This window comes from Solea senegalensis, linkage group LG14 (assembly GCF_019176455.1).
Source record: "Solea senegalensis isolate Sse05_10M linkage group LG14, IFAPA_SoseM_1, whole genome shotgun sequence".
Classification (NCBI taxonomy): domain Eukaryota; kingdom Metazoa; phylum Chordata; class Actinopteri; order Pleuronectiformes; family Soleidae; genus Solea; species Solea senegalensis.
Window position 1 is genome coordinate 20245361 of NC_058034.1, and position 14782 is coordinate 20260142.

Sequence of the window (14782 nt, forward strand, 5' to 3'; positions counted from 1 at the left end):
TCTGGTTTGGTTGGAAAACATTGACATTGTAGGTACAGGCATTACAGGCCCTGATTATTGTCTCACCTTTTATTTGCATATAATACTTTTATCAACCTCTTTCTTCTTACGTTTTGCTTGTTTCAGTTTTTACATATTTTCTAATTGGCTCAAGCAAATGGCTCCTGTTCCACCAAAAAAGGGACATCTCCATTTCTTTAACTGTGAGGGAATTAATGATGTACCCTCAACAGTCACGGTTGGGTTTGTCTAAACCAGACTTGGTGAAAGACGTGAACTTACCTCAGGCTACATTTGAACTCGAAATCACAAAAAAGTAGTTTCCACCAACACAGAGGACCTGACATCAGCAGCAGCGGTGGAGGAGGAGGAGGAGGAAGAAGATGTTGTATCCTGACTCTTGCAAGCTCACTGGACCATCCTCTTTATGAACGATGTCTTCACCAGGGACAGGACGGAGCAGGTGTGTCATTTTCACCATCGCCGCAGGTGGCAGCTTGTGAGGACCCCACTTCTATTGAGTCACCGATTATTTACTCCTTCATCCAACATTCAGATTAACGCGTTTTTAAGGTCGGGGAGGATAAAGCTGATCCACTCTCTGCTGCGTTTCTTTCCTTTGTGACACTGTAGGATCTTACACTCTGACACTGTGTGTGTTTATTTCACTTCTGGAGATGACTGGACGCACGGGATTTCTCCTTTACTCGTGCGTAAAAGCCGCGCATCTCGCTGTGTACGTACGCTTGGAGGAGGCGATGTAACTTCGCGGAGGCATTCATGATCTTCTGTCGGACGCAGGCTGTGGCTTCCCGGGAAACCTGTTGGGTTATCAACGGAAAACACGTCGAATGTTTATCACGAAACGGGAGTTTGGAGAGTCTGCTGTGTTCGAAGCTGGTGCGTCTTTGGGTGGATGTGTTGCGCTCCTGTGATTGCAGATTCACTCCCCTCTGCAGTGATTCCGCGGTCAAAACAAACAATGTTTTCATGCAACACCAGTGCCATAAAGGACTGGAGCTATTTTTTGTCTCAGATTTTGCCTCTGATGAATAGAACAACGGGCTTGGTCAGCATCGACAACGCGGAGGCGGCGACGACCACGATGGTCACAGCTCTGCAGCCGGACAGCGCCTTGAGCTCCAGTAACCCGCCGCTCAACTCCAACCATACCTCGGGCATGGAGCACGTCTTCCAGTACTCTTACTCCGAGAGTGACCTGCTGTTCACCGACTACCGGACACCGGAGCGGGACTCTATGCCGCTGCCCAAAGCCGTTCTCTACCTGGTCATGGCGGCGCTGGTGGTGGTGGCGGTGGCGTATGCGATAGTTGGACACCTGGTCAAAGATGTGGTTAATGACTTTGTTGTCGGTATGTGAACCCCTCACGGTGTGTGTTTGTGTGCGTTCTTGTATTTGTAGCGTTGTGAAGACCGAAAATCGTATAAACCACACAGAGTGAGGACATTTTGGGAAAGTGAGGACATTTTGGCTGGTCCTCATATCTTTGCAGGGCGTTTGGGGGGGTTGGTTAGGGTCTACTCATTTAGTTGTGATGGTAAAGGTAAGGTTAAGTGGCGAGGGAATACATTATATCAATGAGGGTCCTCACTTCGACACTGAGCAAACGTTTGTGTACTTGTATTTCTTATCTCCTTAGGACCTTTCCTGGGATAAACACTGACCTTGTCAGGACCCGTGGTCCTCATGGAGACCAAGACCTGGTCTGAATGAATGTAGAACCTCATTTCTGAGGAATTGGTTAAGTTTTGGACTGAGATCTGTATCATGGTTATAGGCTAATGTTAGAAATAAGCATTAACTAGTTGTAGTTAAGGTTAGTGATAACACTTTGACCTTGTGGGGACATTTTATCTGGGACCCACAACTTTAAAGGGCTTTTCCAGGGTTAAGATCTGGGTAAGGGGCTAGGGAATGCATTATATCTATAATGTGTCCTCACTACTATAAAAACAAGTTGTTTGTATGCGTTTGTGTGGTCATTGTCGTAGCCTCCTTAGGGCCATGTATAAACACAGACCTTCTCAGGACCAGTAGTCCACATGGAGCCCATGGAAACCTGCTCCCAATAAGGAAGATTTCCATATTTCTGTGGCCCTGATTTAAATTGGGATTGAGCTGTTCTGAGTAGGTTATAGTTACATTTCGGTTTAGGGATTAACTGGCTGGGATTAAGGGTTGTGATAAAGCTGTCCAAATGAAAACTATGTCAATGCAGTGTCCCGACAAGTACAATTGTACAAACCTTTGTGTGTGTATGATGGAGAGAGAGAGAGGGAGGGAGGGACAAGTGAATGTTGTGAGGATATGTTTTGAGGATTAATACTTGGCTTTTGGTTGGGGTAAATTTAGGTTAGGCTTTGGTGGCGTATAGATAGATAGATACATAGATAGAAGGCTACTAGGTTTGGGTTTGGATTTTAAGGGAAAACTCAAGTGTCCTCAAAACTATAAGAGACCTTTGAAAGCCCAATTAGGTTCACTCTCTTTAGCAACGTAAAGACTCTATAAATATAATGATAATATGTTTAATAATTGAACATGTGCAATCACGATTAATTGGAAAAAAGTGAAAAGTAAACAGTCAAGAAAAATAATCCTGAGTAATTTGAATGCAGATGTGCAGGAGTTTCTCTCCCATCAGCCGATGACCTTGTGAGGGAGATGAGCTTCACTCTCAGCAAGTTTCTCAGTGAGAGAATCAGAGGTCTTTTTTCCTGTGTTTGAACAGCTTCCTATGAGCGATGCATTATGAATGAATGACTGATACAATGGGTTTATTTTTAGGGCACAGTGTGGTCTCATAGAGCTGACTTGACCCGATTGTCATCTTACATCAGGTGGTTTCGAGTCAGACTTTCTTCACTCACTTCCTCTTGTGCTGGGGCACCTGAGGACAGTGTAAGGTGAAACACTTGCCCTCCAAAGAAATGGAGGGCAAAACACACTCACATGATTGCATTTTGTTTTTGTATTAGTGTTTAAAGAAGCAGTCGTTGAATTTGATTTATTCTGAAGTGGCACAAGAGTTGGCCTGTGATTTAGAGATTTCTTTTTTTCATGTATCGCAAAGTAATCGGGAATTATTTAATTTATTTATTTAATTTAGGATAATGATGACTAGGGCTGTACAATTAGTCAAAATGTTATCCAAACCGCTTTGTGTGTATCAAAAAATACCATTTTAGATTAAATGTTGTCCTGACCTACATGACATAATCTGAAGAAAACATCTGCACAAATATTACACGTAATTAGTTTTTCAATGAAAATGTCTACATTGTCCCATGACTATTTCTGCCACTTGAATACTAAACAGCAGTGCAACGCATTTTGTAATTGCAACCTTCTGGATACAAAGTGAAAAAATTTTAAGGGAAGAAAAACATATTTTCTGAAATGGGTTTGTGCAAAAATGATTGGCAGCCTGATCATTCTGAGAATAATCTCCCCAAACGATTGAGATAAGAAGTCAAGATTAAATCAGCAATGTAGAGTTGCCTTTTTTGTAAAAATTGAATTTTATTTATTAGTAGATGGCTGTTATCACTATTGATATAATAGTGAAATATAGTTTATTTAAACCATTTAAAACCAGTTTAGTCTAGTGATGAGGCCAGTACGAGTACTGGTATGGGTCCCGTACTGGACAAAATCACTGAATTGTACTTTATAGTAGTAGGTAAAAAGAAAATGCAATTTATAAACCATAAAATGACATAATTGCTTCACTAAACACAGGCAACATGCTGTAAAGACGATATTCCACCATCTCCATTATGTGACGAGGACACAAGTGTCACATGATGTCACAAATGTCTGCCACACAGATGGAGCACTATGTTTTTGAAATGGCTGGTTATTATATTTAGGGATGGTACGATACCACTTTTTCGTCATGTTAGACCTTATAAACTATGAAGCTGTAAACAGCACTGTTTGTGTCATGTCAAGCTATTTGAAAAACATAATTCTCCCACTATGTAACAAACATTTTTCTGCCATAAAGAAAGAATAAAAATCCCCACAACATGACTTGCCTAAAATGCTGTTGCGGTACTAATACCACCACTACTGTGTATCGTATTGGCTCATCCCTAATTATAGCTTGGTAAATGCTTCAATACTAATGTCATATTGACAGTTAAGCTGTTAGAAAGCAGTAAACAGAGGGGATTTCTGTTTTTGTAAGAATTTATATCACCATCGCAGCGTGATGCTTTCCTTAATTTGGACACAAGTTGGTGAGCACTGTATAGTATATTAAACAGAGCAGTTATTTTTATTTATTTTTCTCAGGTTATATCAGGCACACTGAGAGTCTGTGTCCCATTTCAAACAGGGCTTTTCTCCTGCTCAATTTGTGCAGGTGGAGGCAGGTCGATCGTTGCAGAGGGCGACGGCGGTGAAACCAGTGAACCAGGTAAGAGGGAAAACAAAGCTCACACAGGTCACAGTCTGCAGCACTTTGCCTCTCCTAGCTCTGAGAGCTGAGCTGTCTGCCTACCATCGCCTCACCTGACCTTCCCACCTTCATGTGAACACGCACACACTCGTTTACACAGACTCACAGGTGGCTCAGTGTTTGGACTCGGAGGTGTAAATGTGGAGGGTTTTTAGTCTTGCAGCTCTGTTCTCGCTATGTTTCGTAGCAGACAATGTTGTGTATACATGTCAAAAATCTGAACATTTATCACATGGCTGCATCCAAAACCTGTACTTAGACTGCACCAATGGATAAGTGTAAACAGAATAATAAACCTGCTACAGAAATATGGTTTGCACTACAGCCCTGTAGTGAGGCTTTAACCAGCGACTGCAGGCTGGACATGCAAGCAGCTCTGTGAGTCTGTGAGATTTTGCTCTGTTTTTCCATGACCGTTCTTCACACTGTGCGCCTTAATCTCAGCTCCTCATCTGACAGAATGATGATTGATGTGTCCCACTTCAAAAAAAAAAGAAAAAAAAGGGCTCCACCACACGTGATGGGGGCTGCCCATGTGACAGGCCTCTTCCCCAGAAACAATTTTATGGTGCTTTGCTTCGAATGGAATTACACAGACTAAATCCATCATGTCTGCCTGTCAGGGAAGGTTTGCAGTCTTGTTCTAAATACCTAATCTGTTTGATTGACCCAAACCCAACCCTAAAAGTGTATTTGTGGATTTGATGACCACTCAAACCAGAGTTACACTACAATTTTTGACATTCACCCATTCATTCACACAGAGCACATTATGTGCGGCACATTTTCAATCACACATCTTTCGTACCCATTCACACTGCACAAGCTTCAGGAGCAACGTGGGGTTATTTGTCTTGTCCAAGGACACATCAGCATGTAGTCTAGCAGAGCTGGGAATTTAACCCACAACCTTCCTTTTGAGAGACAACTCGTTCTACCACTGAGCACTTTATCCTCCACATGAGGGTTGCGGGGAGTGCTGTACCAATCCAGGCTGACATAGGGCTGGGATTGGAGGGGTCACACCCTGGACAGTTTGCTAGTCCATCACAGGGATAAACAGGCTTTTAGCTAGCAGGGCGTCTGGGCGTCCCTACTTTTAGGCAGGACGCCCTACTTTTTCCCCCCCTAATCCCCGGTAACTTCGCTGGATGGGATCAATATTCGCAGATTCAAGCCTTCTGAGCAGTCGCTTCCATGCTTGTTTTCTGATGAAATCTCGCGTAATCGCGCTTAGCTCACATCTCGCATTACATTGGTCGATTTTCCATGACACGGCATGGACGGGGTTGTTGTTGGTGGAATATCTGACGTCTCTGTAACCTTTTTTGAGGGAAGAAAGCGCAGGTAAGCTTTGTAACTTTTAACAATGTTTACAAATTAATACAGAAAGCCTAATAACTACAAGAGTATTTTGGCTTCTTTGGTAGCAATAACTGTTGGTGAACCGTGGGAAAAACAACAACATATTACCTAAAAATGATCTGGTCTTCCCCACCACCATGTACCTCCCCCCAGCCTCAAGACAAAAATAATGTTGTAACAAAGACAAAAACTTGGCTGTGTTCCACAAAATTTGCACCTCAAAATGCAGGAAATAGTGTTTCAGAGAATTATGAATTTTCATAATGTCATGTGAAGGTGTTAACAAACAAAAATGGAAACCCTCTAAAAATCCTAGCTAAAAGCCTGGGGGCACATATAGAGACAAACAGTCATCCACTCTTACAGTCAATTTAGTGTCCAATTTACCTAATCCCCATATTGCATGTTATTGCACTGGGGGAGGAAACCGGAGAACCCGGAGAAAACCCACTCACACGTAGAGAACATTCTCAACCCTGGTCCTCGGGACCCACTGTCCTGCAGGTAAGGTTTCCTTGCTCCAGCACACCTGATTCAAATGGTTCGCTTGTCAACCAAACTCTGCAGTAGCCTGATAACAACCTATTCATTTGAATCTGGTGTGTTGGAGTAAGGAAACCTGGAATACATGCAGGACAGTAGGTCCCTAGGACCAGGACTGAGAAAAACTGCGCTACACCAACCGTGTGGCCCTCAAACAACATCAGTTCACTAAATTCCCTTTGCTTCTCTTCAGACTGGCTACGTGGCTCTCGTCGATTTACCAACCTCAACAAGTCTGAGCTCAACTGCGTCGCCAACAGTAGGAGCGAGCTGGGCGAGAGGCCGCGGCTGGTGGAGATGAGCTTCATTTCCCTGAACCACGCTAACTGTCTGAGCGCCAAGAGAGCGGAGGAGATAGTGGTGACCATAGACGAGACGTTGCCACAGCGACCGCCAGACACTCACTCTGGGACGTAACTGTGACCACTTAGCCCATCGCACCAGAGGTAAAAACAACGCAGCATATTGGCTTGCATTTCAAGTGGATTTAAAAGTCTGTCACAGACCGAAGCTCTGTCCACTGTTTCATCAGCTGCAGGTGTTGGGCCTGAAGGGACTTTAAACTGTGAACCTGTGCTGGAAAACTAGACCTGTTTCCACTGTAATGACTGTACAGGAAAATTGTAGCTTTCCTGGAGGGAAAAGTCAGAAATTGGACAAATTAGTTTAAATGTTTTTGATTTTTTTTTTTGTCCTCATTACATTGATCCTTTTTTTCCACCGACACACTGAACTTAAATGTGAAAATAGCTCGCTGTTAATGAAACACATGCGGGTCACTCAGTACACATAATCACTGTTTATACAATCAGGGTTGGGACTGATGAGATGTCATCAGTGACTGAATCTAATTTACATGACGTTATGTCTAATTAATAAGATAATCTAATATGAATGCTTTTGGATTACCATTCATTTTTTCTTTTTAAGTATCTCATAACATTTTCAGTAAAAAGGCATTTTTGCAGACTAAGCATTTGTGCGTTAGTCAATGAGCTGAGTCAACGCTTCCATTATCAGCCATGGTCTAATATTGTGGCTGCATAATTACTCACCAAAATAATCAAAACCGCACTATGACCAAGTGCAATATATAAATACAGAGTTCAGTTTATGTCAAAACGGCAATAGGATGAAATTCTGCCCCCTAAAATGTGCTTTTTAGATAATAAAATATGTTTTTTTTGTTGACTGACTCCAAAAAAATTACTAAACCTGATGATTCTTGACCGTTAAGATGCAAAAATGAGTATAAGGAATGATATCACAATTGCAAAATCGGTCAAAAATAATCACCACCTGATCTTTTGGACTATATCCTGCAGCTCTACACTGATGTTATTGTGCTGCACATGGAGAATATTTGGGGAGTACGGTTGCCTTAAACCCCTCCAGGAATTGTCTCACAAGACCTAGTTTTAAGAAACACTTTAAATAACTGTCACATTTTAAAGATCCTATCAAAAATAAATAATGTAATCCTTGACAATGCAAGTATAATCTATATGGTTACTTCTTATTTGTAATCTGATTAGGTATTCCCTACATCGTCTAACCCTGTGTACAGTACACGTCGATCTACACTTACTGTAAAACACACCTCACGTTCACAAATGCACAATTATATGATAAACGTCAGTATCAAGCACCTCAGACGACACAGGACGTATAAACACTTTTTTGTATTTTTTGTGTGTGTATTGAAACAAAAGCAAAAAAATGAATAAAAATCCACTATAAGTGTTTTGTAGTTTCATATTATTAGCTTGACGTGAGCAAGTGCTAAATCACCTGACTGCAAAAATCCGATATGGAAGCCATGGAGAGAGAGAGAGAGAGAGAGAAAACAAAAACTTCCCCAAACTGAGTCATTGATATTCTTAGAAGTTTATGATTTCTAGGTGTTAAAGCTGCACGTTGTGGTTTATTGTGAAAACAGCTCTTTGTCTAAGGCCATGGTTCTCAAACTGTGGTACATGTACCACCAGAGGATGCTCGTGTATCTGTAATACGGTTCTATTGTATATACCAGGGTATGTGACCAGAGTGAGTAAAAAATGAAACAAATAAGAAAATAATAATAATAATAATGATAAATTACATAATAATAACTAGTACAAATTTACATAGGGTGCAAATTGCCAACATTCAAAATGGCCAACTTCCTGTTGAGTTAAAGCCATGGTTATGGTCGACTTTTTTGTTTGTCTTGGTCTGTAACATCTTCCCACCAAGTTTGGTGGAAATTTGGTGGAACTCAATTTTGCCTCTGGGGGGCGCTATAGAGCCCTTGAGCAATGCACAGGTCCGGGACCTATGATTCAAGAGTTTAACCAACTCTTTGCAAATGACTGCAAAGCCACGGATATAATAATAATCTGAAGGATAACAATTTGGTCCTCGCACAAACTCATGTCAGGAGCCATTTGGGCCCCTGCCATTCATGGCTCAGGCCCTAACTAGAGTCTCTAGAGATATATACATATATACTTCACACTAGAGTGTGAAGTATATATCAGGAAGAGGAGGATGATGAGATTTTAACTGTATTTTAACGTTGTTACTTCAAGAGCTTGATATTTGGTATGTAAAGTTTGAGAACCACTGGTTTAAGCCTTTTTGTTTACCTTTCTTACCTCACTGTTAAGGGCTACGTGAAGCTGCTGCTGAGTCTGTAACACCAGTCGAATGCTACAACCAATGAGGCTTTTATTATTTGTTTTCTTTGCATGCTGGGATTTAAAAAATACACCCATGGTTACTGAAAACTGTGTGTGAGTGTGCGTGTGCGTGTGTGTGTGTGTGTGTGTGTGGGAGGAGCAAAATGAGACAGGGGAATAATGAGTTTAAAAGTTTGTTCCTGGACATTGCTGCTGTCAATCACTTCCATCCTTAATAAATAATCACGGGCAAAAATTTGAGAGTTAACTTGTATTTGTTTATCATGTTTATTATCTTTTTTGCTCATGTCTTTTAACAGGTTTTCACTTCCAAACTACAAAAAGAAGAACAATCTTATAATACCTGCCTCGTTTTAATTTATAACAAGAATGTGAATGTACATATCCATCACCTTAATCAATGAAGTCAGTTCATTACTTTTTCTATGTATTTTTTTTTTTAAACTTGGTAATATTCGAGTAACACTTATCATTGTTGTCAAGAGAATTCTACACTTTCACCCCGTACACTTATCTTCCTCGTTTGACCTCAACATAAACATAAAATATAATCTATAATACTTTTAAATCCATTTTCATCATGTACACTTGAGCCACAGACAGTATTTCCACAGGTGAAATAATTCACATAGTCTCTAAGGTTCGGTATCTTCCATATACCCTGTGCCGGCGACGTCATTTGTAGACAGATACTGCACAATATTGATCCGGGGAGTGGAGCCGTGGTATCGAGGTCCCGCCATCAGCCTGACCAATCACAGTCTCCGCTAACAGTCGTGATGTCTCGTCATGTTTTGATTGTGTCAAGTAACTGACTACGGGAGATTACAGGAGACGACACTTTTGGAGAATGCCAACCTCAACCAAGGTTGCTCAGTTTCCCACAGTGTGAATAGAGATTAAAATCCCAGATCTGGACCTAACTGAACAGTAACACAGACCTATATGAGGTACAATTACATGCTAAAGCAATACTGACATTTTGTTTTAGTTTTATCAAAAAAGGCCATTAACTCATAAGATTAACATTTGGTTGTTTGTTTGTTTTGGATCTATATCTGTCGTGGGTCATAACCTTTATCCCCCAGAAGATTTCATCAAAATCCGTCCTTGAAAAAATGATGCGTAGTCCCTTGACATCTAATTTTCAAGGGGCTTTCATTTTTTTGGGGATTTCGCTGCTCGCAAACAGGCAGACAAACACATGACCTTCACGGTGGAGGTAATAACCAAACGTCTAACTTTAGTTTTTACATTGGTTCATGTCCCATCTCCTGAAATAAATAGAGCGAGGTTTGTGACCTATTCTGCTGCCAGACTCCAACAAGCAATCCAAATACTTTGGCGTTCACGTTTGCGAGGTCGTCCATATTAATATAAAGTTCAGTGGTTTTGAGGAACATCGAACGATGCCGACAACACATGAAACAACATCCTATACTAATGCGTTTACGGTTAGGGTTGTGGTTAATTATAGAGGGTTGGGGTTAGGGTTAGAGCAGGGGCCTCAAACGCAAATGACTGAAGGGGCCAATGAACTTCTAGGCTGGTCGATCCAACAGTTTTTTTACATCATGATATTGCAATAAAGGCATTTCTTGATGATTATTGCACGTTTTAAAAATAAGAGTGTTTGTTTTGATATAGAATGACATATAGTTCCAAGAATTGTACTTCAAACACTAGAAAAGCTTGTATATCATTTAATGTTCAATGTAATATATTTAATAGTGTGATAAATATCACCTAATCTATTAATATTATTAAAGATATTGCTGAAAGCATTTCTGTCCTGGGGGGGGGGCATGACAGAAAATAATAGAGAACCACTGGATTAAAGGAATATGGAATATGACCCAATTCCTTTCTTCGGCCTGTACTGCTGTATGACTCATCACCATTTCTCACTCATCGTCTATGCACAGGCAAAATCATCTCATCCCCAAAAAAACCTATAAAATATTTCAAATGTACACAAAATTCAACTTTTAGACCTGACTCAGAGTTAAAATTCACAGTGACAGGCAGTGTAAGAAAAGGTAAAAGTAAGGTCAAAGAGGCAACAGAATACAAATGTTGATGGAGTGGTGTCTTCTTGAAGCAATAAAACACAAAGGTGATGTAAGGTTTCCATACATCACACGACCAAGGAGAGAAAAAAGCCACCGATGCTCAAATTCTCCATTTTTTTCTTAATTATTATTATAAACCCAACAAAATCCAGCAGTGGAAGTGAAGTGGTGTAACATGACCTTGAGGATGCATGCTGCAGTATGTTTCCCCTCCTGTACTCCCACCCTCCCTCCCTCAGCGACTTCACCGTCTCAGAGGTTCTTCAATGCGGCGACCAACTGCTGTGAGGATGCGGAGGAAAATACTAATGAGCTGACAAGCACGCGGCACATGGCTCACATGTTTAATAACATGAAAGCAGAAGTCTGCGTCGTGAATTTTAATCTGTGCCTCCAGAGCAACTTGGTCAAACTCTTGCAAAAGAAAGTGGCAACCAGCCGTGACGTCACCTACAAGAATCTTCATTTTATGGCAACCAATTGTTAATTACAACTAGAGATTGAGACAATTAAAAATGTTTGAATCACATGAAATTTTCTCAATTCAAATGAAGTTCTTTTTTGCAGCCAGACGACCGCGAACTGTCCGAAAAAGAGAAACTGACTGTTTTCTCGGGGAGACGTTGATGCCAGAGGTCAGTGGAGAATGATCAGACTGGTTTGAAATGATAAAAAGATATTATAATAATAATAATTAGAATAAGAAGACAGCTGCTCAAACAAACCCTTAATGTTGTGAAAATAATTTGTTTATCAAACATTTCTGCGTCAGATTCCGAAGTTCTCTTGTCTGACACCGGGTGTAAATAATTTGCCAGCACCAACTACATTTTTCATGATCATCATCATCATTTTAAGGCACCTGTCTCCTTCTGTAACATCTCTGCCTTCATGTCCGCCGAGGACAAACTCCAGCAGCACGTTACACCACACTGTTGAGTGGAGCGGTTGCCTGTCAGCTGCCCCTCCTGGTAAATGAGTGCATGACACAGGAGCTAATGAATGGGCCGGCAAACCTGCAACACGGACACCATCTGCTCCAGAACCCTTGCTCATGCTCACACTCACTGAGACCTCCTATCTTTGATATAGCAGGTTATCTTATTTTTTTCTTTTTTTTTCTGAAATAAAATTGGTTTAATTTTTTTTAATCTATACAATATACACAACACATAGCAACAAAATCGTTAACCCACAGCTGCACAAACAAAACCAAGAATGCAACACACGTCTACCAAACTACACAAAAAACTCTACTCCATCAATGAAATGTCCACAACTTCTCCTCCTCTAACTTCAAGTCACACACAATAAAGCTAATTAAAGTGAGCGTCCCGCTGTTGCTGGGAACCCACCTGAGACATGGACGCCCATACATGAACATGACTGCCAGCACAACAACAAACGGCTCACCTACTAAAATCTCTTCTTCTTATTATGTAAGTTTCTTTCTCTCCTACACCAAAGTTCGTACAGAAAATTAGACATTTTAGCTCACAGGGACACAGGAGCTGCTGATCTACTTCTGCAGCCTTTGCTCTAAGTTTACTATATGTCACTTACTGTAATTAAGAACAAGTAACAGATTTCCAACATTAAAGTCACAACTAAACACATCTGAACTAACTGACAGAGGCAGGAGCGAGTCGACAACTCAGGTGTGCTGTGACGTACTGTAAATTTGTTGATATTTTCAATGGACTTTGGTGCAGGGAAAATGGTTGGATTTCAGCTCATGAAAGACACGTACAGTAGCTTTATTTCAGGTCACTAACGCTGTGTTGGGTGAATGAATCAAACATCGTTTTTTTTTTTTGTTCCATAATGTAATGTAATGTAGAAATCTGGGCCAATACAGAGATACAAATAATAATACAAATAATAATAAATAAATCCCTCTGATTCAATGTATTATTAGCTCAAACACACACAAAAAACAAACTAGTTTTTATATCTTACTGAGGATACATCATAGACATAAGGCCCTTACTAGGCCCTTACCCTAAAACCAGGTCTTAACCCCCTCAAAAAAAACCTTTGTTTGTGGGGCCCTGACAAATTGTCCGCACAAAGATAGGTTTGTATATTTCTTTGGACCTCACAGAAATATAAACACACATTCTTGCACATCATCCCGAGTAAAGACACTTCTAGATACAATGCATTTACCTTCCCCAACCTTAACCATTAATACTAAATGCCCAGCCCTGATACTTAACTTAACCAGAACAGAAACTCTAAGTCTGACCCTAAACCTAAAACCAGATCTTAATCCTGTCGTCACAAAGAGAGGTTTGAGTTTAAATGTGTCCTCACAGCCGAGTACAACATTTTCACTGTGGCCAAAACAAACAAAGATAACTTTGATAGTCATTGTAAAGCTGGAATAAAGGTTTTTGTTTTTTTAAATGAAATAGTCAAATATTCTTATTTTTTTCACATTTTGAAAATAAATTATTATTAAAAAAAATTCTGTAGATACACACTGCCATATTTACTGTGTGAAAGTGCCCTCAAGTGGCCAAAAAAACAAAATACATAGAGAGGTTTTTTTTTTTTCAGTTTGTTAAATTAGTACAAGGACGTCAGGAGCATATTGAACACTTGTTTTTGTCCAACTACAAATATACTGTATGAAACAGTAAAGAAGAGATCTTCAGAAATGAGTGAGCCGGGTCTACAAAATGTTGATTTACTAATAAATGTTTAGATTTTATTAGGTCATACCATGGAGTAACAGGCAAGTAACATTATAAAGTGGTGTGAAAGGAAAATTAAAATGTATATTTATACTTAAATGCAGTAAATATGTTTACATTCAACCTCTGGCCATCACGTTTAAGACCAATAGATCAGATTAACATTATGGTCATTTACTTTGTAGCTATTTGTTGTCATTTTATTCCCCTTAACTACATTTTTCTTTACTTCACGGTGCAAATAAAAACTCCACTTATATTTATTGTGCACCATTGCATATATTCCACTGTTAATATTACTGTGAGACAGTAGTTGCGTTAGACAAGTTAATATGAGTAATAATTGAATACAATAAAGATAAAGATAACCTGTCAGTATAAAACACTAATGTAATCTTCAGCAAATCAAACCATAACTCAGTGCTAATTCATCTGCCCATGAAGGAGGACCTTCTTTCATGCAGGTGAGTGGTCTCATAGTTCAGAGTTGAATGGTTTAATAGTTGAAGGCTTCTGCTCTGCTCTGACAATGTGAGCAAAACAAAAACAGTAGTTAACTGGTTGGCTGGAGACCAGACACAGGAGGATCTGCCATGTGCAGATGTGACCTGACAAACTGAGAGGCAGTTGGGATGAGCAGCAACCTCTGACAGCTACAATAATCATAAATAGATAAATAAATAAAAAACATTTGGATACGTCAGGATACGTTAGTGAGGAAACAACTCCTGTGCTGTTGAAATAAAGAAAAGTGGTAAGAATGATATGATCGCGATCATTCAGCTGAAGGCTTACGTAAAAGACAAGGCACATTTTACAAAATTGTTGACAAAAGCAAAGCAAATTCAAGGTCATAAAGAAGATTATTTGCGTGCAAATCAAGTATGAAAGACATACGATGTATTATTATTATTGTTATCTGTAAAAATTGGACT

General features: G+C 40.0%; 1 protein-coding gene across 1 annotated transcript; it reads left to right on the forward strand.

Moving 5' to 3' along the window:
- Window positions 1–266: 266 nt before the first annotated feature.
- On the forward strand, window positions 267–8231 carry LOC122780453. The gene is made up of 3 exons (XM_044043406.1): window positions 267–1373; window positions 4392–4445; window positions 6589–8231. Exons 1-3 carry the CDS (start codon window positions 917–919, stop codon window positions 6810–6812), a joined length of 735 nt encoding a protein of 244 aa, XP_043899341.1. The 5' UTR covers window positions 267–916; the 3' UTR covers window positions 6813–8231.
- The last annotated feature ends 6551 nt before the right edge of the window (window positions 8232–14782 follow it).

What these genes read in the sequence shown, in the direction of transcription:
- LOC122780453 (XM_044043406.1), top strand. Translation starts at nt 917, where the DNA reads ATGTGTTGCGCTCCTGTGATTGCAGATTCACTCCCCTCTGCAGTGATT. An exon ending in GGTTAATGACTTTGTTGTCG is followed by an intron (nt 1,374 to 4,391) that starts GTATGTGAACCC and finishes CAATTTGTGCAG; the next exon opens with GTGGAGGCAGGTCGATCGTT. An exon ending in CGGTGAAACCAGTGAACCAG is followed by an intron (nt 4,446 to 6,588) that starts GTAAGAGGGAAA and finishes GCTTCTCTTCAG; the next exon opens with ACTGGCTACGTGGCTCTCGT.